A 23,687-nucleotide genomic window follows, 5' to 3' on the forward strand; every position below is an offset into this window, starting at 1 on the left:
ACACACACACACACACACACACACACACACACACACAATGTATTTTAAGATTGGTAGAGACTGACACAGAGAAGCTGAACTGAATCCTTTATTGGTTGTTCCTGTTTGGAGGGTAGGGAGGACAAGAAAATAGCTGGAACTTTGGAACTTTACGTCTTCGCACTCTTTTAATCTTTGAAACACCAGATCTATTTATTGTTATCCACAACGAATTCTGACTATAATAAAGAGGGCTCTGCTGATCTCTAGAATATCAGTCACAAAAACATAGAAAAGTATTCCCAAAGTAATCATTTCCTCAACAATCTATCATCCAATTTTAGCCTGTATTTTGATCTGTGGGAAAAATGAACTACTTACTATCAGGAACCATTACTTCTCTTTTGACTTGTAAGTTCTAAAGTGATAGGAATGTAGTTAACCACATGAAATTCTCTATGACTTGGTAATTGCTGATCACAGCCATTTCTTACTTTTCTCACTCCAACATCATGCCTTCTTAATTATTTCATGTACCCCTTCCCAGCACTGCACAAATGTGTCCCTTTTTGTGTCATTCATTCTGATGCAGAAAAAGGGAGACCTTAAATGGCAAGGGGATAACAACGACAGAACGGAGAAAGATCTTACTGATAACATACATACAATATAATGTAGAGAAGGCAGATATGGTTAGTCCTCATGTCATACGAAATAGGGAACAAGGAGTTGCCCCAGTTCTGGTACCAAAATTACAAACAACAAGGGTAGCCTGAATGCAATGAAAGAAGGGGAGGAAAAGCAACACTTAGACAGAATCTCACTATCTTTGCCTTTTCTGTCTTACTTTTATAAATATGTGGCCACTAGGTAAAGCCAAATATAAATTCTGATTGGCAAAGTCTTTAAAAAAAACAAAACTGAACCTCTCCTGACTAGTGTGCCCTATATACTTTTCTGCAAGGAATATTTAAAAAGTGATTTGGGAACGAGAAGAAAGCCAATTTGCTTTATCTATAGCAATTTCAGGGTGAAATTTAAAATAGTAATTAATAAAAAGAAATACTGGGTTCCAGGAAGACAACTAGAAATCCATTCCAAGCTGGTCTGTCTGTTCAGATAACTGAAATCCACATAGTCCCCAGTCTGCTCCTAACCAGCAGAGTCAATCTCTTTTCCAATCAAAGCCTTTACTAAGGATGTAAACAAGTAATAAACTAAGTATTCTATTTGGATAAATTGAATGGCTTGAAGGTAGAATGAATTTGGAAAGACATTTTTAAATTTAATGTTTTAAGTGCTTGGTCAAATATCACGAAGGAGGTGAAAAGAAAGACAGCTTACTCTCGTGAACAGTCATCTAAGGCACAACTCTCCCAGGCTGGACAAAAGAAGAATGAGGGCAAATTGAAAGACATATGGAAACATGTAGTCCAATGGGCTAATGAACCACACAAACATCAGCCTCTGTGACATTGAGACCAGAACTTGAAGGCACTTGGCTACCACTACCAAGTGCTCTGAAAAAGATCACATTAGTAAGGATATTGGCTAGTGCAGGAGAAAAGCATAAAACAAAATCCCAAATCATAAAACAATCAGGTTTACTGGTCAGAGAGAGAGAGATGGAGAGAACTCTGAAGATTATAGCCCTTAGTCACACTCCGGTCTGAAACTGAACTCAACCCTATGTTAAAATAATCAACCACTGAAGACCAAAAGGGCAGCATTTACCCAAGGGTTGGGAAAGGAGGAAGGACAGAAATAGGAAACACAGGAGGAAGTGAGATAAGCAATGGTACATTGAAGGGAAAGAGTTGAAACCAAATGTGTATGGACCATGGAATATAAAAATGATTGATAATCTGCTCTGTAAATGTTCACCGAACTTATAATTAAAAGTTTCAAAATGAAAAAGAAACACAGTTTACTTTTAAATAAGAAATTCTAAGAAGCTAATTATTTTTTACCCCAGCTCCCAAAAGACCAAGAATTGATCTGATGTTCAACTGTCAACCAAAACCTCTGGTTCCTGGGCCATATTACAAGACTCATGCTTATGAGGTAGATTTGTCTCTAGTTACTAGGTGGAAATCTGGGCACCAAATAGTTAAGTGAACTTTTCAGAATCACACTGGAATGAACAGCAAAATCAAGGCAAGTATGTAAAACTTCTTAATGGTCTGCATTACTATCTTTAGTCCAAATTATTTTTTACCTATCAATCTACCATTAAGAGGATGAATCATGGTAAAATCAAGTTACTTAGGTCTCTAGTATTGATAATAGAATAAGGTGGGAGAAAGAAATCAAGACTATAATTTTATATTATAAATATCAGCAGCACTAATATTACTTAATACAAGTTGGAATGTCCAATATTTTTCCTCTGAAAACTCTGATAGGCTTATTTTTTGAGCCTGCACTGGCCAGCTCAGTTCAACACAAAGAATTGGCTATTCTCTCGTACCCTATTCAAAGAGGAAGGGGCTTCTATTTTAGGCCAGAGCTAAGTATCTCTGAGAAATCCTGATGAGCTACTGGAAACCAAAATTACGGCTTTGACTAGACTTCAATGAATTTGTGAAGTAATTGGATACATAATCCTGATTGAAGTTTGTAACAGTAATGAATAAAAAACTATGTACAAGGATGAAAACTGGAAATAGAATCTGAAACAGTTATAAAAGTATCAATAAAATCCTAAGATTATTTCTTCTTCAACTCCTTAAAAAAAAACAACCCCAAAATCTAACCAATGCTATAATTTCATTTGTTATTTCATTAAGGAAAGCGTTTACCTCTCTATTTCACAGGTAAAGAGGGATATTTATGATGATCATTTTCTGTGATATAGAATAGCTTTGCAATATTTCCAGCTATTTGAGTTTTTTATTTTCTTATTATGAGTGAATCAATAAACATGCTTTCTTATAAAATACCTGCTATAAACAAACACATAGCCTGTGACACGAAAGACTCATATTTTAAAATATAAGCACATTTTAGCTTCTTTTCCCAATTTTAAAGAAAAATCTATAGTGATAGAGTAGCAGTTCTCAGGAAATGCCGGAAAATTCATTCTACATGTCTCAGGAGATGATGGAACTATATGACGGATGCTAAAAGACAAAAGATCTTGGCTTTGCTGCTCTTTCTTTTCCTAAGAGGCCATCTTCCCCAAAGCAAGTCTTGCCGAGAAGTTTCAACGACTAAAGATCATCAAGAAGTAAAACACAGTACAAATTCTCATTTTGATAACGCTAAAAACTTAGATTTCAAAACAAATACTGGAGACCACATTAAGAAAATCACCCATCCATATTGGTACATTCAAGGGCAAGAGGAAGCAAGCTACATGCAAGGTTTCATTAATATTGAGGTTAAAAAACAAAACTGGTTAGGTATCAGAGTTGTGTTCTAAAGAGAGCACGCACATATTTACATTCAGAGAAACCTTAGAAGTCAACATGCAAACAGAGGACATACACTTGTCACCACAGTAAAATAGTACTTTAGCTCACAAGGCCATTGATGAAAAACAATTGATTTCAAAACAAAGTACAAAAACAAATAGGTCTGAAGTGCATCAGGAAAACAAAGTATATAAATATATATATTTTTAAGCTTGTCACACTGGCTAAGTAAGTATTGCTTCTAGCAATATAATTACAAGTCATAAAGAAGCTGTGCAGTATTTTAATTCTGAAAAGGATATGTTTATGTATAGATCTTGAATAAATCTGTATTCCGGGGCCTTTAAAGATGGGTAGGAGGAAGAGTAGTCTGGGAAATTCCGCCTTAGCTGGAAGCTAAGGGGCACCAGCACCATTTTCCTTAAAGTACCAACACTCTACTTGTGAAAAGATGGTATTTAATCTTTGCAGATCTCTTCCACCCATCAGGCAGGAAACAGTCATCTGCCCTGCACATCTCACACATACTCAAAAAAAGGCCACTGAAGTCAAAAGCCCTTTTCCAGAAAAGGTCTTTGTATAAACTGGTTTGATATCCCAAGAAAAGGAGTGGTAAGGGATTTGTAGATTTAAATGCATCATCTTAAGGCTTCTGAAAGGTTAGCAAGTCAAATTTTGCCCCTCTGCACTGAGGAGCCCACACCACACAAATGACTGTAGAGAATTAAGAAAGTGTTCCATTAAATGTTTCAGGAGTATCCTGCTTTGTGTGACAATTGAGGAAAAGGGCACAGCAACAATAAACATGCAGGATGAGAGTTACAGCTTTTGGGGAAAATACCAACCTACCGTTAGTTTAAATATGATTGGTCTATGTAGCACAAAGGTTTGTTAAACCTCAGTGCAAAAAAACTGGCTTGGGCAATCTATTGCTACTCCTTTATACTCCAAGTGACACAATCCAGGAAGAGTAACATGTTATTGACAGAAAAGTGATCATAAGATCTCCCCAAGGCCAGTGAACTACCAAGATGAGAGGGCATGATACAGGTGATAACACAGTAGAAGTAAGGGCATTAGTTCAATGGTCTTAGTCTTGACATTTCTGATGAGCACATCAGGTCATGAGCACCCTGCCTTCTGATCACAGAAAGACCAACCACCAAACAGCCAATACAAGGACCACGAGAAAAGACATCATGAAAGGAATACGAGGAGATGGAAAAGTACTAGAGTAGAGGTGGCACTTTCTGAGAGACTTGTGATCCTCGGGTATTGGAATAGAAACCTTGGGAAGAATGTCTTCATTTTCTTGCTGGGGCAAGGCTCTTTCGGTAGATCTCTCTTGCCTTTTACTTTTCTCTTCATCCTGTACTAACAGAGCACGTTCTTGTGTCTGCTTTCACGGTAGAAGATCAAGAAAGACAGAGAAAGATGAACAAAATGACAGATGGAAAGTGCTCAAAAACGATACTTGGGGATGTGCAAAGGATTTGGGAATATCTTTTGGATGTGCTCTACTTTAGCATCACTTTAGTTTGGCCATGTATCCTGGCAAAGTATCCATGATACAGTAAGGTGTGCAATAGAGAATTTTGTGAGTGAATGAACACTAGGACTTCTGAAAACTTAAGCAATCACTAGACTTCCTCATCGTATTTGCTCTTCCATCAGAAGATATTCGCATATGAATTTTGGATAATTTTTCATTGTTTTAGTGCTACCAATTTTTCTTAGAGCAATTGGGCAAAGCCAGTAATGAAGCATTATTTTTGCCATCAGAAAAGTTGCTTTTATTATAAATAGAATGGCAGAATATAAAAAGTTCTCTTTATATTGACTTAAAAAATGCAACAGTTCATTCAGGATGGTATGTTAACTAACTTTGCTCATGGGATTAAAATTTGTAACCCTATGTATTTTAGAGACTGCAAAAGAAGAAGTATAAAAGTTTATAATGCGCCTCCAAGGTCTACTTAAGTGATTTAGTCCTTGGAAACCTTAAACATACAAAAACGAAATCCTACAAAATTTGAGTAATTGTAAACTCTCTTCCTCCTCCTCTTTCAGAGTCATGATTAATAATAATAATAACAATGATGATGGTGATGACAATCATGAAGGTATGCGTGTTACATTAAGCAAATACTTTTGATACTTTAAAGGAATGCTTTTGTCCCCCCACCCCCGTTCCCCCTATTTGTCCAATTGAAAAGCTTTCTCCCCTCCTCCTTGGTGTCTTGTACTCTGCCATCCATAGTTAAGACAGATGTCATCTATGAAAGGAAAAACTTGGCTCTAAGTTCTCTCAGTTGAGCCAGCCTTCTCTGATCAGCTTGGAAGCTTGAAACTGGTTCTTTGCACACCCCTAAGTGATATGTATCAGGGAGAAAGTAGCTGGGGGACTGGTCAGCAAAAAGAAAAAGGAAGAGAAAGGATGCAAAATTATAGTGATTTTTAAAATAACAAAAAAGGGAGAAGAAAGACAACATAAAAAGAATAGGGAACAATTAAATTCATTTTCTCTCTGAAAACATATTTACATCTTCATGCAGCTTTTCAACCAGCCATGCGCCGAAATAAGCAAATTGAAAACTGCAAAAGTTGCAGCAGTGGAAGGTTTATGTGTTAGGGCCAAAAGGCTGTGAGTATGAATTCACTACTGCAGCCTAAAGGAAAAAAAAAAATTACTCAGCAGCTGCTGTTCAGTTCTGGGAGGGTTTTCTGCTTAGTGCCATGGCAAGAGCAAATTCTGATTTAGAAGCACAAGTCATTAACAGCAGCTTTACCTCTGGCCCACCAACCTTTCTTTCCGAGGGAAGGATAGAGATTTTCTTCACCTGGTATACACAAATTACATAAAATTCAGTTGCCGTGCAATGCAACAACAATGCTATTGAAGGTGGAAGAGGTATACCCAGAGAACAGACATACTGTCTTAATTATTAAAGAAAAAGTAAGAAATGCCGAAAGTGAAATTATCCCTCTCTACGAAAGGTTATCATAGCACAGTTCTTATTTATGCCATTATTCATTTGGAGGGGTAATGTACATAAGCATGGAGCTAAAATTGCTCAAGTACTCCCCATGGGTCTGAGTTTATAAAAAGTTATTTTTTTTAAGTTCACAGAATGACATCTCCATTCCCTGACATAATTTCTGGAGAGTTTCTGTTAAAACATATGAAAATTTCTGGAAATGGAGAGTAATTCAAGTTTGCTCAATGCCATCCAAGAGAATTACTAAGTTATTATTTTTTAAGTAGTTAAGTATCTTTTATTACTTGCACAGAGTCAAAATAAAAACTTCTAAAATATGCAGTTCTGGTTCACAGGGAGGGTTAACCAGACCACACTTGAATAATGAAGCTTATTTTCTTGGAGACATAGACTTAAAGATTTTTATAGTGAGGAGGACCTCAAAGATCATGTAACTCAGGAACTAGGGTCCTGACAAGATAAATTGTTCAGAATCATTCATTTAGGTTCTGATGAGCCAAGCCCTCTCTGAAATCAAGCCACCACTTCTGCTAGGCTCTATGACTGACTGCTAGTGGCATCACTGTCTCAGTCCAGGGCACATTCTCCAGATTCAGAGCATGAAAATGAATGTTATTTCTATCAGGGAATGGAGGCTGAGGACAATGAGTAAGAACTATGGTTTCCTACCATTCCTGATAATCTATGCCATTCGGGTGTTCTCTAGCCTTGGTGAATGAAGCTGGGTTAAACTCTGTTTGGAGACCTGTTAGTCAACTGTAATCGCATTTTTGAAAAATACAACCCTTCGTGGATTGACTTTTATCATCTTCTCCAGTTCCAGAAACTAAACAATAGCATTGATAGTTTCCCATGAATTCTGCTTGTGAAAATTAGTTTTAAAAATTATAATTACTTTACATTTCTTAGCCAGAATTACTATTTGTGTTTGGGGAGGGAGGAAGAGAAACAAGGATATCATTTTTAAATCATCACAATCACTCATCAGATCATTGTGACTATTTTTATAAATATTTGACCTCTACAGGCTAAAGATTAAGAAAAGAATCTTTGGGTATATGCTCGCTGCAGAGATTCATTTATTCTAACAGGATTTCCAAAATAGGAAATGGCAACAATAACAGAAAAAACAGCCCCTGAAAGGTACCTCTGACCCACTCTAGTTGTGACCATCTTATAAAATATCATATTAAAAGTTCAGAGTTACACTTTTTACAAAGATAAAATAAACCATCAGAGCTTTTATAAAATTGAATTATTATTATGAGGAGTTGGTCTTCTACATTCTTAGAGGTCTCTTGGTGAATTATGTGATGTGGCCAGTCATTCCAGACATTTCTAAGTTGTACAAATGCTCAAATAAAGTTAAAAATATTTAAGCCCTTCCCAATTTTGGCCTTACTAAATTTAGCAAACTCCCCGATCCCCAAAGGCACAGTCTGAATATAAACAAAGCTCTGCTGGCCTACGGTCAATGTGTAAACACGCACTAGCCGGAAGCATGCAGCTGCAGTCCTCTGCTCAGCATTTACTAAACTGGGTAGCCTACATGATTTGAACCACTAGAGTTTCATTAGGTGTGCCTTAAAGCTGCAATGAATTGGCAAGGCACCGAAGCTAAGTGTCAACTTTAAATTTTATAACAGATCTGGAGCATTAAGATAAAAAACGTTATTCCATTTATTCTAACACTTGGTCATACCGAAACAGTACTCACTCCGTCTCCTGAGGGGACTTGGCCATTGATGTTAAGTGTTCGGAAGGGGGAGTGAATGGATAAGCGTTTATCCCACTCACTAGGCCTCGGTTCAGGCACAGATTCCATAAAGTTCTTCTTTAGCTCACTGATGCTGGCATGGTGTTTTTTGATATCTTCTTGGCTCTTATCTAAGTCCTACAGTTGAAAGGACAAAGGTACAAAACAGTAAATACTCAGGACAAAAAACCACAACAGAAGCAGCCCATCAGAGACTATGGCACTGTAGAAAACACATCTAGGATAGCATTCAAACTGTGAATATACAGCATGGGATATTTCCTGTGATTTATTTTTATTTTTTTAACAAGGTCCTTTCTTGGAAGCAGTGAAGCATCATAACCCCAAAGATTTTAGCAGTTATAAAACAGAGCTCACGCCTTAATTTTGCGACTTTTTCCCATTATGATGCAGTGCCAGATCTCCAACTCCTCATCCCAAGAAGGTAATCCTACAATTCAGTTAGCACCAGCTGGATATAACCTATTTAGGTTCAGCACAGGCAGGATGGAGATAGCAATAGATAAGGATAAGCCATTAGATGGAGGCCATGGTAAAAGATTCCACTGCCCCCTCTGGCTGTTTTACATTGGTAAGGCACAAAAATAATTGTACAGAATCCCTCTAGTTCCATGCGAGGACACTTTTGCTTTTCTATTACTAGGTGGTTAATTTTCCTTTTTGTTAAACAGAAACATCACTTTTTCGATATAAGAATTCATCATTGGAATTCCTGGTTCAATGCTCTGGAAAAGATTATTAGTATTTAAGAAAAATTACTCAAGGGTATGAAATATTATGGCTCTTTCTTTGCCAGCACTATACAATGAACTAGGTTTTCTGTTTTCCAACTTCCAACAGATTCACTTCATTCCTTATTACAATTCAAAATAGGAACCTTCTAGTAATCGTCAATGGAGTGGGAATAGATTAATGGGAGTCTATCAAATATGCTTCCTTTGTTTAATATAACTCAATTGTTCTAGCAGCTTTAGATTCTGGGCAACTAGGACAGAGATATCAAAGGAGGTGCCACACAACTTTGAAAAGGGAGACTTGACTGAAAAAAGTCTGGGAGATACAACAGGAAGACAAAAACTGTTATTTTTGTCCAACACACATCTCTGAAAAAAAAAACTCACAGATCTATGCTTGAGATCAAAACATGTGGGAGCCCATAACTTGATACTATGAAGAATTCTCTGTTCTATATCCAGATACTGCTGAATCCAAGAAAAGGATAATGTTAAGTGTATCTCCTGATGTGCTGTATTTGTGGATTCAGCTGTCTTTTTTTTTTGCTCTGTAGGGAACAGCTTTGTTTTGGGAAAGATAAAATAAAATCAATCAATCAATAAAACTGATTCATTTAAATAGAAATTTGCTAGCACATTTTCTTTCTGAGGGTAATATAAGCTTCAATTAGTAAAATTATCCCAAAAGCAACAGCAAAGGGAAGTAGCATAGGAAACAGAATCAGTGAGACACATGACATCAAATTGTATTCTGGAGGGATTCAATCAGGAAATTCAGTTACTAGTCTATATTTTTATTACACAAGACTAAGTGATATCTAATTGTTTGGAGATCAGTCAAAGAGACCACTAGCCCAAAAAGTGCGATCCTGTAGTTTCCCCATAAGAGCACCTCTTGCCTGCTGGGATGAAATGTGAGTGTATCTCATGACTAGGGGCTTCACTATGGGAAAACAACAGTTTGCACTTTTGTTCTAGCTGAAAGCAAGAAAGAATGTTTACTAGCTAAGGAAAGCGTGAGTAAACTCAGTGAGACTCTATGGTAGGTTGACTGGCATATAAGGCCTTGAGACCCAGCTCTGAACTGGAAATAACATAGATTTGGGCCAGAAAGCACTTAACACACATATATATATATACACCTGTTGCCATGGGGTCAATTCTGACACATGTGTAGGAGGGTTAAAAGTGTGAATGGAAGGAAACAAAACGAACCAAATATATTATGGACAAACCACAACTTGCTGGGTTAGTATCTTAGGCCTTTCATGGTCCGTGGGATATATAGTGCACATCTACTCTGCCTCTGGCTTAGTGGGAAGCAGGAATCCTATTGTTAATGAATGCTTCCATCTGGTGGGAATCTGTATAACTGCTGACTCTCAAGATAGACTCCATGCCAACAACCTCAGCACCAGAGACCCCTTGAGACAAATATATGGCCCACTAATTGTACAAAAATCCATATTAGCAAAAAAATTCAATTTCATTCAAAATGTCTTCTATTAATTAGAATACATGATCAAAATTTGTGAAATTAATATTGGCTCAAAAGGGCTAATATGAGAGACTGGTGATTTGTTATTTTTCTCTTCTAGCTTTTAATTAGTATGGAACCTGAGGAAATAAATGTTTCAGTAAAATCAGCTATCTTCTTAGGGCACTTTCTCCATCCTTCTTAGCTGGCTCTATTGGAAACCTGTGGGGGCACAGAGTGAAATGAAGATCTCAAAGGGACCAGTTCCAAATAGAATTTATCATAGACACTTGTTACAGGTTCTCTCTGGGAGATGGAGGAGGAGGCGGTAGAACTAAAAATGAACTCGACCTTCTTTGTGCCAGAATAAAGCATTAGTGGGGGTGGGGTAGGAGCAGGGGAAGGAGGAATGCTTTAAAAAAAAAACAACAAAAAAACCCCTGCTAGAGTGACAGATAACTTGAGAGATTTCCTTGGGGGGTGGGGGTGGGGAGAAGAAGCAAACTTCTTTTTCTAATATCTAAATAATGGTCAGTTATCTTGTCTGCTTTCAGAATAGATATTCTTTATGACTTTTTAGACACTTTAAAAAGTTACACACTATTTCACTATTTATCTTATAGTTTTAGCAGCAACCAATCAAAAACCTAAACCAAATCCATTGCTGTGAAGTTAATTCCAACTCAGTGACCCTGGTACAACAGAGCAGAACTGCCCCATCCGGTCTCTACGGCTATAAATAAAGAAGACTGCCACACCTTTCTTCTGAAGAATGGCTGATGGGTTCGAACCACCAACCTTTGGGTTAGCAGCTGAGTGCTTAATGACTGCGTCACAAGGGTTCCCTTAATCACACCAAACTTTTCATTAAATATAAGATGCTCTCAAAAAGCAGTTAGTAGTTTTAATTTCCAAACACACACTTATTTAGGAATATCCTCTCACAGCTGTCAGTGTAACGCTGGGGGAAAAACACACCACACACGGGGATTTTGTGAGTCTCAAAGCCAAAATACCACTCATGGAATAAATGACAAATATATGATTGGTACTGTAGGTTCCACTTAAGAAGAAACACTAAAGATGGACTAGTCAAGAAACACACACACATTTGGATTGGGATATGCTGAATTTAAGGAGATGATCTACATTTACTACCCTTCCTCATCTCTGAAGAAAGAATCATTTTGGGTCTCAATTCAGATATGGGCTAGGGCAAAGAGGTCTAAGCTACTGTCAGGTTTGAGATAATCTAGGTTCTAGGCTTGGAATGCATCACATTACAGGGAAAAAAAATCATATAAGGCACCTGGTATTTCATCCAGTACCCAGTGCATACGTTAATGAAGACTGGGCATTAGTAAGATTTTTATTAATTTTATCAAAGTACCTTATATAGCAGTCACTCAAAACATATGTACTGATAAAGAATAAGATAAAGTTACATCATTACTAGGAGCCATATATTTAACAAGAGATTTATCTAAAAATGTTTTTTCAACATTCCAGTTTCATAATATTTAATTCATTTTATATTCATTTTTCATTTTAACTATCTCCATTAAAAACTGTCTCTACAAAGAGGCTTTTCTTCCCCATTTTATTTAAGTAAATCTTTGCCTTTGAGGTGAGTGATTCAGAGGGCCTTAGAGAACACAGCAGAACTGCCCCAAAGTATTTCCAAGGCTGTAAACCTTTGTAGAAGCAGACTGCCTCATCGTTCTCCTGTGGTTATTTAGGGTAGAGCTTTATAATTAGCACAGCATAACAGTTATTTCCATTATGGCTTTTAAAGTTGTGATCATTTTATTGCTACTTCTTTACTCATTTTTTCATATTTAAGGTCACAGTATTTTTGGATTTGAAGAAAACTTAGCTAGATTCTTTTGTCAGCACAATTCAAGTCACTCTTGTGGGATGAGCGCTCACTAAATTAAAAAGTTTATCCAGAGGATTTCTGTAACTAAAGCTTTATAGCTTCCTTCAGTAACACATCTCAATATTCCAAAAATGCTCATGTTGAAAATGTTTGCTTTTTCACATTTATTTAAGTGAAATCCCTGATGCCACGAGTTTAAACTTACTTCTTTAGGTTCTCCTGTGAGTTGGAGCTGTAAAAAAAATCCTGTCACCAACTTCTATACAGGAGTCTTTCTGATGTGTAAATGTGTCTGGCCACAATACTTCTTCCACATGGAATGATTCCAGTTTCCTTAATTTTTCCTCACAGATCTCCTGGAATCTTCTACGTAATATATATTTCAATCCAACGTGGAGCCTTAAACTAAATAAAGAAGCCTAATATATGTCTGCTAACAGTCTGATCAATTTCCAAGTAGAAACAGTGCAGCTTAGTCAAGCTAGATAGAGCTGGAATCAATACCTGCCTTCACCAATTTGCCAGCTCTGTGACTGTAAGGAAATAAATTTATCTAAACCTCAATTTTCTCACCTTTAAAATATTAATGCTGTTATCTTCAAGCCTGTCTTTAGGAGTAAACTGTCTTATCACATAATAGCTACTCATTAAAGGCTAGGCTTCTTCCTTTCCTTTATCTTACTCCCCTCCTCCCTGTTTAGCTCTCCCATCGGTTTCTGACATCTCTAAAATTTTAAGTTCATTCTGAATTGGGATAATTTCACCTACTAGTCCACAGTGTTTCATGCAGTGCAAATGTGCTTCTTGGGAACACATAGGAGTTTATATTCTTGCAAAATACAAGGAACTTTCTGAAAGTAGGTAAAACCATGGAACCATAAGTAGCAGAGGTAGTCCCAATCATATATTTCTTTTAGGTAAGTATGAGAGATGGAAACTAAAAGGAGTCAGGAAAGATGGTTGCATGTGTTCATGTTTACCAACATGCAAAAGCATTTTAAACCTAACAATTTATCATGCAATGGCATGCAAAACCAAACACAGCATAGAAAGAAGAAAAGGGGATCAGCAAAGAATGCAGAAGGTTCCAGGCAACCAACTGAAATAAGCTTCAAGTTCATACAAACCTCCAACATTAAATTGCTATGTCTGATATAAATGCTTTCACCATCTAGTCTCTCTCTTTTTTTCTGTGAAAATGAAAAGGGGAAAACAGAAAAGCATAAAAAATTAAAATGTTGTTCTTGCCAGGAAAAACTGCAAATTGGCAAACCAAAAAATATTTAAAAGTAAATGTCTGCAGTGCAGCATATGCCAGCATGAAATGGTCACAGAACCACAAGGACACACAAAGCCCATGACTCCCTCTAGAAAATGGGTGACTTTGTTCATGGAAAATGAAAGAATGTGATGAGGTTATTTAAATAGACAGTGCTCCTGGCTTCATTGGCTTCTTACACAGTAAGCTGTGTTACGTTCATTTTTGAAATTGAGTTCTGCTATATATCGAAATAGATTGATAACTTTCATAAGAAACATCTAAGGGTATTTTATACACAACCAGCCAATATCCCAGTAAGTAACAACTGTCCATTTCACTTTAAAGTTGGAGGAATAAGGAACAGAGCAATCAAACCCACAGGTATTAACAATACTGGGCATTGCTTCCAGAATGGTTTTCACAAGTATATATAGTGTTATCAACAAATCTATGAATATGAAGCCATTAAAAATATATCATAACATTTAAGTATAAAGGAAGGCTTATTTTCATGAAATCTCCTTATAGCATAGAATTTTAATGTTAAATTTTTTGTGATGTATATGCATTTATATCTATTGGGGAATAATTCTGATTAAGAGAACTCAATGAAAAAAATGGATCACTGTCTTTTTAATGTGCTATGAGTCAGCATGGGCGAATGGCAATGCTTTGTGAAACTGAAAAATGGCTAACCTTCCTCATTCTTATCAGATCTTCAGTTTTTTCTGCAACCTTCTGTTTTGCCATAATTAAAAAAAAGAAAAAAAAAGATAAAATATTGGTTCACTTAAGTTTGTTTGAACCTTCATTTGATAACTTTTTTTAAGGAGGGAAGTTGGAAAAGGAAAAAAAATGGTGGTGGTTTGGTGGTGAAGGGTGGGGGCGGGATAGGAACAAGTGACCTGTTGGCACAAACCTGAGTTTGGTCACCATTTGAGGTGGGTACTGTGACCTCGATGTGGGTTTTTTCCACCTACATTTAAGAAATAAAGTGGCAAAAATATTTTAGGTTAGTTGGGTTCTGTGAATAGCATTGTTTAAAAATAAATGGAAACTTTCAGCTGGTTGTGAAGTATGCTCTGATATGTAATCATCATGATGCAGACTTGTTATGATGGAGGGTTAGAGGGAAAGGGTATCATTCCCAATAGCAATCTGTTAGTTCATCTTCACTTTTTCAAGGCTGGAGAGGTACTATGGACATCTAAATGATCAAAAAAGAAAATTAATGTAATTATTCTGTTGGTGAAGAAAACATATTTATACTTACTTATTAAAAAGTACTTATTTTAAAAATTTGGCTTCTTTAATGCTATAGCCATATACTTTCACTTTTCTTTTTTGATGATCTGGAAGTACTTTAACATTTAAAAAATCACAAGTGAAGATCTCAGTGTATAATATACAGGTCAGTTAGAAACAAACAAATTTTTATAATGAAAACACATATAATCAACCATATATAACATCAAACAAGTACAAACAAGGATTTTGCTAGATGATAAATTTGTTTAAGGAGGGAGTTTGATTAGAAAATAATACATCAAAATAAATTCTATCCAAATTGTTACTGACACATGCAATTACTTTCAGGGCTATTTATACATAAATTCTGCTGTAACATTCAGCACTTGCAATCTCTTTTCTAGGAAACCAGAATCTATGTGTTTGAGGGAAGGGCAAGACTCATCCTTAATAGCATGAAGAGGATAGCTAAGGCCTTCTGCCCAGCTTTAAAATACATACATACATACATACATACATACATACATACATACATATATATATATATATATATAAAACACCCTTTATAATAAAACACACTTGATATCCACAAAATGGATATAAATATTAAAAAAAAATCAAACCCCAAGTCTATTAATAATAAGCATAGTAGAGTGAGTAATGCCTGTAACACTGGATATTTCAAAATCAGAACACCATTTTTATTAAGGGTCAAAGCAATCATTTTGTATCATTCTTACAAAACCCTATCAATCTGTGGTTTTGACATATTCTTTTTATCACACTTGTAGCACTATTTAGGAATACCAGTAACTATGAGATCTACTCTAAAACTGCATGCACAGAACATAAAATAACAACACACCTTGTGACACTGTCAAAGGATAGGCACACTCAGCTATAGCACTTTTAACTACCAGGAGTAATGAACAACCCAGGAATTTCTATTTTGAGCCCCAGTATACTTGCCACATGGGTAAATAACAGATTATCTTACTTCCCTGAATTTAGGTTTTCATATTGGTAAAATGGGGATAATGTGTTACTTCATAGAGTCATGTATGCTTAATAAATGATTGGTTTTAATCATTCTATGATTCCTTCTTTAAATGAATAACAAATAACAACTTATTTTTGGCCTTGAGTCCTTTAGAAATCCAGCAGCATGAAATTGATAGCCTCTTATCAGCGGTTTTCAACCTGTGGGTCATGACCCTTTGGGGTCGAACGACCCTTTCACAGCGGACACCCGATTCATAACAGTAGCAAAATTACAGTTATGAAGTAGCAATGAAAATAATTTTATAGTTGGAGGGTCACCATGAGGAACTTTATCAAAGGGTCGCGGCATTAGGAAGGTTCAGAACCACTACTCAATATCAACCTAAGGATAAAGGCCGATTAGCAACAGTAGTTCTATGTATGCTCTTTCAGAGAACAGTAAATGAAAGGAAGATATACATAGGGGAGAAGTGTCAAATGATTCAAGATTGGCAAAAAGCTCTATCTGTCTGTCACCAAATTAAGGTTAGATGGTGAAATTTATACTGTTGCCAGGTTCCTTTATCACTACTGTTGCTTTATGTAATATATATGGCTTTAGGTAAAAGCCCTAATTATTTCCCAATTGCTGAAAATAAAATCAACAGCTGCCCACTGCTATTGAAACAATTCTGATTCGTGTTGGTGTTGTTGAGACAGTTTGTACTCGTAACGATCCAAGTACAATAGAATGAACCACTGCCCTGTCCTGCACCATCCTCACAATTGTTCTTATGTGTAAGCCCATTGTTGCAGCAAGTGTGTCAATCCATCTTGCTGAGGGTCTTCCTCTACTTCACCAAGCATGATGTCATGTCCTTCTTCAGTGACTGGTCTCTCCTGACAACATATTCAAAATCTTGCTATCCTTGCCTCTAAGGAGCATTATGGCTATACTTCTTTCAAGATTTGTTGGTTCTTTTGGCAGTCCACGGTACTTTCAATATTCTTTGTCAGTACGATAATTTGTTATTATTTTTATCTGCTTTTATTTTAAGCTTAATTTACTCCAGAGCCATAATTTTTTGCATCTTTAGTTTCTTCTGGGATATCTTTTTCTTCTGTGCAACCTTCTCTGCTAGTTTAGAATGAATTTGTTCCTTTTTGGTAAGGATGATTTCAATGTGGCAGGGGGAGCTCAAGTGTGGGTTGATCAGACCATGAGCTCTCTACGTCCAGCAGTGCACCTTGGAGGCTTTGTTTACCTGAATGTACTCAAGGCCAGAGAATTCACATTTAAAGCCTTAGGTTCAGCATTACTCTTCATTTTTAAGCATGTGCAGCAAAAATTCTGCACTCTTTTTGGGCCACCAATCTTGGGTTCAACTCCACTGTTGGGCCTGTACACACTAATGCCGGCATTGTAACGCTGGAAGGGCACACATTGTGTTTATAAAGTGACATCTTTTAAATAGTTGATGGCTTTCTGGATATGCATACCCTTGATGGCCTGGGCAGTTTCACAGATATTCTTAAAATAGACCCAAAGATTTGACTCTTAATTTGCATGATTTTGTGGGGTTTTCTGGGTCAAGTGAGTAGCAAAACATTTTGGTAGATCACCTTAGGCCACTTAGGCAAGAGATCAGTACCATAATTAAAATGCGTCAATTCTTCTTCTTTATTCAATGTCCAACTTTCACATGCATATGAGGCCATTGAAAATACCATGGCTTTCATTAGAGACACCTTAGTCCTCATATTGACACCATTTCTTTTCAACGCGTTAAAGAGGTTTTATGCAGCAGATTTACTCAATGCAATGCATCGTCCTTTGATCTCCTGACTGCCACTTCCATGAACTTTGATTATGGATCCAAGCAAGCTAAAATCTTTGACAACTTTAATCTTCTCTCCATTTATCGTGCTAACTATAGATCCAGTTGTGAGCATTTTTTTAAATCAAGTAGAATATTTTATGAAATAACAGGTAATCTTGGGCAGTCTTCAGCTATGAGTTTTATAATCACAGAGCTGTGAGGCTGGGAGGGGGGTGGGTGCATGGCTAACACAGGATTTTGGTTTTCTCCACATTGAGTTGTAATCCATGCTGAAGGTTGCAATCCTTTATTTTTATTAGCAAGCACTTCATGTCCTCCTTGAAGGACAGAAAAGGAACAGGCTGTCTATGTCTGTGAAGTTAGCCACTGAAAACCTCATGGCGAGGACCTGACTCACAGTGACCCTGTAAGACAGGATAGACCTGCTCCCTTGGGTTTCTAAGAGTAAACCTTTAAGGAAGCAGAAGGCCGTCTTTCTCCCTTAGAGCAGCTGGTGAGTTCAATCTAATGACCTCTTGGTTAGTTGCCCAATGCTGCACCAATGGCACCACCAGGCCCTCTTCCAAAAATCTGCCACCACTATTACAGCAATTGAAGCTATCAGAGGCAGCATTACGTTTAACTTTAAAGAGTATCTCAAAACACATATTCCATAGAATGGGTGAGGAGACCCGCCTATGAGCACTAACAGCTGACCGGGAGCAGTTATCACAGAGGATCTCTTCATTCTGTTGATGTCACAAGAGCAAACGGAACTTATTTTTTAAAACACCTGCAACTGTACATTAGCAGAAAGCCAGAGGAATCTTAACCACTCAAGAAGTTTCCCTTGTAATTCTAGTAACCCAACACTTTTCTACTTGTATAACAAATGGAAGGACAATCAGAAGCGCCTGGTGAGATATTCTAACATTAAAAGCAGGTAACATTAAATAGCCATTAATGACAAGAAACTTGGTAGCCAATGTCATGTGCACCAGGTTAGGTATAAACAAAAACACCCACCATTTCTTCAACCTCTTTTTTTCCTCTCTGGACTCAAGTTGGTTTGAAAGGACAATAAAAACTGCAGATTGTTATATTAACAGGTTTGGGTTTTTTTTAAGATAATACAGTCAAAACAGAGGCATTGGCTGATGCTGTACCATAAATAAACTAGATATTGAACTGGATTAATCCATCTGTCAAGTTGAAAGCACTTATTAAAGTCTCACAGTGTCTCTATAAACCACTGCCACTGAATTGATTCTGAGGCTGTGATTTGCTCTTCACAGGAGCAAATAGCTCCATCTTTTTCCCACAGAGCAGCTGGTGGATTTGAACCATGGACCTTGTGGTTAGCAACTTAGCTGGCAGGACCATCAAGGCTCCTTTTAGAAGAGAATAAAACTGACCTCACAGGGTTCTCAAGCTTGTAAAACCCTGAGGAAGCAGACTGCCACGTCTGTCTTGCCCTCAGCAACTGATGAATTCACATCAGCAACCTTCTGGCAGCCCAGCACTTTAACCACGTACCACCACAGGTTCTAACGTCCTAAATAAGGTTTTACATTTCTTAACAAACATATAAAAATGTAATTCTTTTTAAGAAGGCTACTTCTCATAATCCCTGCTGTCAGTAGTGAGACTTGTATTTACCTTGTAAATCTGACCTAGCAAGTCAACTTCATTGGAGGGTAAATGTGTTTAAAATGCTTATCAACATATAAAAGATTAGTCTAGTTACTGTTACTCCTGGGAAATCTCCTAATTAAATTGATGCTTTTCCCAAATGACTAATTGACTGTGAGCACAAGCAACTCAGAACTGTAAGCAACTCAACAGCATAACCTCTCCTAAACAATGGAACTTCCCTTCTTTGAAAAGCTGGCTTAGGATCTGAACAACCATATAAATGTGCTTTAGACCTAACCATACAGATGTCTTGTTCTCTGGAGATATAATCAAAATATTAAAAATCAAAATATAATATTTTAATTACAGAGATATGATAGCTGCTTCCATAAATATTTACCACCTTGGAAACACTCAGGGCAGTTCTACTCTCTCCTATAAGGTTGCTGTGAGTCGGAATCTACTTGATGGCAGTGGGTAGTAATTTTTATTTTATTTAAGCAGAGCTTATTGTTAAACAATTGGAGACTCTTTCTAGATGAATACAAATTCATATTGGTCTGGTTTATAAGTTCACGTTTTAAAGGGTAGCTTATAGTCTTTGTAATTCTATGAAAATATTTGACAGGTTCATAGGCGCTTTCTTTTAAAAAGAATGAGAAAGAAATAACTGTTAGGATTCCACAATTATCAAATGCTTTGAAACCCTTCCTGGCAAAGAAGTTAAGTCCTCTAAACTAGAAAATGCATTATCCAGATATTTGCGTGTGTGACATACCTTCCAAGATTCTGTGGGCTCGGGCTCCACTTGCTCAGGTGGCATTTCTTCCCTTTTCACTTCAGCCTTCACTGTTTCCTTTGGTGTTTTCGAGACCACTGCTTTTTTGACAGGTGCACCTGGGACACTACCTTCCGTGATCTGACTTTGAGCAATGGCTGGTGCAGAGGTGGGCCGAGGGCTTCGTTCAGATGAATCAGCGCCTGCTGTTGTATGCAGAAAGGGAAAGGGAAAGGTGAGTGATCGCAAGACTGGCTATTCCACTCACACTTCTAAGTCACCATGGCAATAAAAGAAACCATTACTGATCTGCCATGTAACTGAGGGCCACAAGAAACTAGAAGTACCCTCAATAAAATAAAATTTAAAAAAGCTAAAACCTACTAGTGATCATGTTCCATAAATGGGGGAGGAAAACCAAGAAAAGAAACAGAAAACCCATGTTATTAAACAGTTAGTAAGGTTATTACCTTGTCATCTTCTACAAAGATAGCCACTTTTAAGGAACTGGAATATAGTCTATGGTGGGGGGAAAAAAAGTTAATTCTGACTTTGTCCAGAATTTAAAAAATAAAAACCAACTTATTTATAACTTAAAATATATTCTAAGGAAAATGATTAAGTCAGCTTTTTTCTATGAAGTCTCCTTGGAATGATTACAAAACAACTTGATAAATGGATCTTCTGAGAAAACATGTAGCACATTTCAATGCTTGTAAGGGCAAATCTTTGAACTAATAATTAGTCATATGATTACAAAAGTATGAATTCAAAACCTTTGTTCCTCAGCACAAAATATTTTGGGTACTAGAGTCTATCAATTTGTAGTAGAGCTTCTATTCTCTAATAATTTATAGCAGTGGTTCTTCACCAGGGATGATTTTGCCCACCAGAGGCTATTTGGCAATGTCCAGGGAAATTTCTGGTTGTCACCGCGGGGGAGAAAGAAGTGACTGACAACGAATCCGTTGAGGCTAAGGACACTACTAAACATCGCACAGTGCACACGACAGCCCCTGCAACACAGAAAGATTTTGCCCAATGCTAACAGCACTGAGGCTGGGAAACCCTGACTTAGGGAAAAGACTGCACAGATTGCTCTATAGAGAATAAACGACCAATAGAGGCATACGATGGTGTGGATCGAACGATTTAGCATTTAAGTTTTAGAAAACATACTCCAAAATAACCATTTATCCTCTTTTTTGTGGGCTTTACTTTGTTTCAGGCACTAAAAGAAAATGCTTCTACTCTTTGTAGTAAAACCTCACTTAAATGGAAATGTGTCAGAATGAAGTGGTTTTCTACATGTGTTAATATTTCCCTGATAGCAGTGTCATGTCCTGACACTTTATAATGCTAATACTTTGACATGGTAGTATTTACAGCTTTTATTACATATTTTCTTGCCTTCTTAAATTTATATATTAAACATAATTTATCCTGATATGTTTATATTCATTCATAAACTTTAAGGATTGGGCAAAACAAAGGAATTCAATGAAATCAGAACAAACAAACATTTTAAATTCAAGTTACTTCATACACACAATACCAAGAGTTGCTTGCACCCTGTAATGATCTCCAGTGAGAGGAATCATTCCTTTGAGGATTAATTAAGGAGGATGGCAGAAGCACAAGAAGCTAATTTGTCTTTCAATGAAAAATCTGTGGCCTTTTGCAAATCCCTACCACTCATGGGTGCTCTAAGCCAATCAATGCAAGAATGGCAGATGGCAGACCAAATCTAACAACACAAGATAATGTGACAAAATATTTTGCTCACAGTTGTGCTAAAGTATCATACATGTGTATTCACACCTCCTCTCAAAGAATTAATTCAACTCTGCTTGGCATCATAGAAACATAGCCCATGCGTTCACCATGTGTTATTTTGCCACTTGTATTTGGTTTTAATCCAATACTAATATTGCCAAGCAAATTATTTCTGTCTTCAGTATTCCTAGCCTGGCAATCTGTACTGCATGTGGAAAAGCAGATGTAAGACTGGAAATTGGGAGACTAGAAAAATGATGACCTCACAATGAGGAGCCCTGATCCATTTTGAAATTCTAGTTTGAAATATTCCCTCCTTTCTTTTTGTATGAGGTTTTTCTGATTTACTTGGTCATGGTTGCTGGGTCTTTTTTTGTCTGCATGCTTTTCTGTGTAGGGCAGTCAGGATGGGTGGCTCTATGAAGATAGCAGCTGGATTAGGAATTACCTGGGGGCATGCAAGGGAAGGGAGGGGTGGGGAAATGAGGAGTCAACAGCAATGGGTACAAGAAGGAAGAAAGTGTTCCAAAGTTGAGTGTGGTGATGATCGCACCCTTCTGATTATGATGAAACGAATGCATTGTGTGACGTTGACTATAGAACAATAAAATTATTTTTTAAAAAGAGTCAAAGCAGAATTAGAGAGTCTTTGATTTGAGCTTACTTTAGGCACATGGGGCAGAAGCTTACATGAAAGATATCAGTTCCACAGGAAAATTGGGTAAGGCATATGCAACTGAAATAAAAATCTTTAAAACTTTAAATAGTCATAACTTTTAACATACCAAAATTCTTGTATTTCTATTATTGGGGTAGGTATTATTTCATGAGTATGTTGAGCAAAAATTAATTATGTACACACAGATTGGCAATTCAAAGGAAAGATATCATCTGGGGGCCATGGAGACAGGCAGCATTTCCATTCCTTTTTTCAATCAGGAGAAAGCAAACTACAGATCACAACAGGGAATCATGCGAATGTTTTTTCAAAACAGCTTCATTGAGTTAAAATCCACATACTATACAAGTGACCCATATAAAATATATCATTTTTCTGTATATTCACAGGAAAGTTATTACTTTTCAAGATGATTTGAAGACTGTATTGTAATGAAATTTTTGCCATATTGACCTATGATGTTAACCTATAATGACTTATAATGTTGATTGGCTATCCCAATTAAATTTCTAAGACCTTTATGGACAACAATTTGGCTGTGGATTTTGAAATACATAAGAAAACTCAAAGGCTAAGAATATTCAAGACAATCTTAAAGTAAAATACAGCTGTTGAAGTCAAGTTCAATAAAACAGAAAATAACAAATGCTGAAGAGGCTGTGGAGAGATTAGAATCCTTATACACTGTTGGAGGTGTTGATTGCAAAGTTAATGATACAAAATGTAACCTTTCAAATTAATTGCTGAATAAAAACTGATGTGCCCCATATTAAAAAACAATAAAGCTTTTTAAAATCAAACAAAATGTAACCCCTCTCCCAATTTATGACTAAAAATTAGAATTAGAGAACTTACAGTATCAGATAAAGACTTACTATAGTGCTGGAATAATTAAGATAGTGGAGAACTGGCATGATAAAAAAAAATATCAAAGAATCAGAAATAAACACCCCATCACTTGATTAATAACAAGAGTAGGATTGGAATGCAATGGGGAAAAATAATATTTTCACTATATAGTGGTGAGCGAACTGATTGCCCAAATGAAAAATAAACTATATGGCTAGAATAAGTGAATTCAAAATATTTTTTCAATTCTCAAAATTTTGGGATAGTAATGTTAAACCCACTGAAGCACTGTCTTCCTTTAGAATTGTGGCCTATATGTTGAGCTGCTAGCCATAGGTCAGCAGTTTGAAACCACCAGTACTCTCGGCAAGAAAAACAGTTTTCTGCTCTCAAAGATTT

The 23,687-nt window shown here is 36.7% G+C and overlaps 1 protein-coding gene across 14 annotated transcripts in view; it reads right to left on the reverse strand.

The window, feature by feature from the left end:
- EPB41 (erythrocyte membrane protein band 4.1) overlaps nt 1–23,687 on the reverse strand; it is a 218,450-nt gene that overhangs the window by 35,654 nt on the left and 159,109 nt on the right. For 4 of the 14 annotated variants that reach the window (XM_045298791.1, XM_045298790.1, XM_045298786.1 and 1 more), the window contains 5 exons: nt 19,985–20,190; nt 14,442–14,498; nt 14,219–14,260; nt 13,389–13,451; nt 8,112–8,288 (listed from right to left, as the gene is read on the reverse strand). In XM_045298791.1, the coding sequence (XP_045154726.1) occupies nt 8,112–8,288; nt 13,389–13,451; nt 14,219–14,260; nt 14,442–14,498; nt 19,985–20,190 (545 nt within the window). Of the gene's footprint in view, nt 1–75; nt 4,792–5,603; nt 5,801–6,184; nt 6,236–8,111; nt 8,289–13,388; nt 13,452–14,218; nt 14,261–14,441; nt 14,499–19,984; nt 20,191–23,687 lie in introns of those variants that run through there. The other 10 variants (XM_004705048.2, XM_004705047.2, XM_045298785.1 and 7 more) reach the window with 7 other exon arrangements.

The sequence above is a fragment of the Echinops telfairi genome, unplaced genomic scaffold (genome assembly GCF_000313985.2).
Source record: "Echinops telfairi isolate 266 unplaced genomic scaffold, ASM31398v2 ScPeMD7_7457;HRSCAF=8495, whole genome shotgun sequence".
NCBI classification, from domain to species: domain Eukaryota; kingdom Metazoa; phylum Chordata; class Mammalia; order Afrosoricida; family Tenrecidae; genus Echinops; species Echinops telfairi.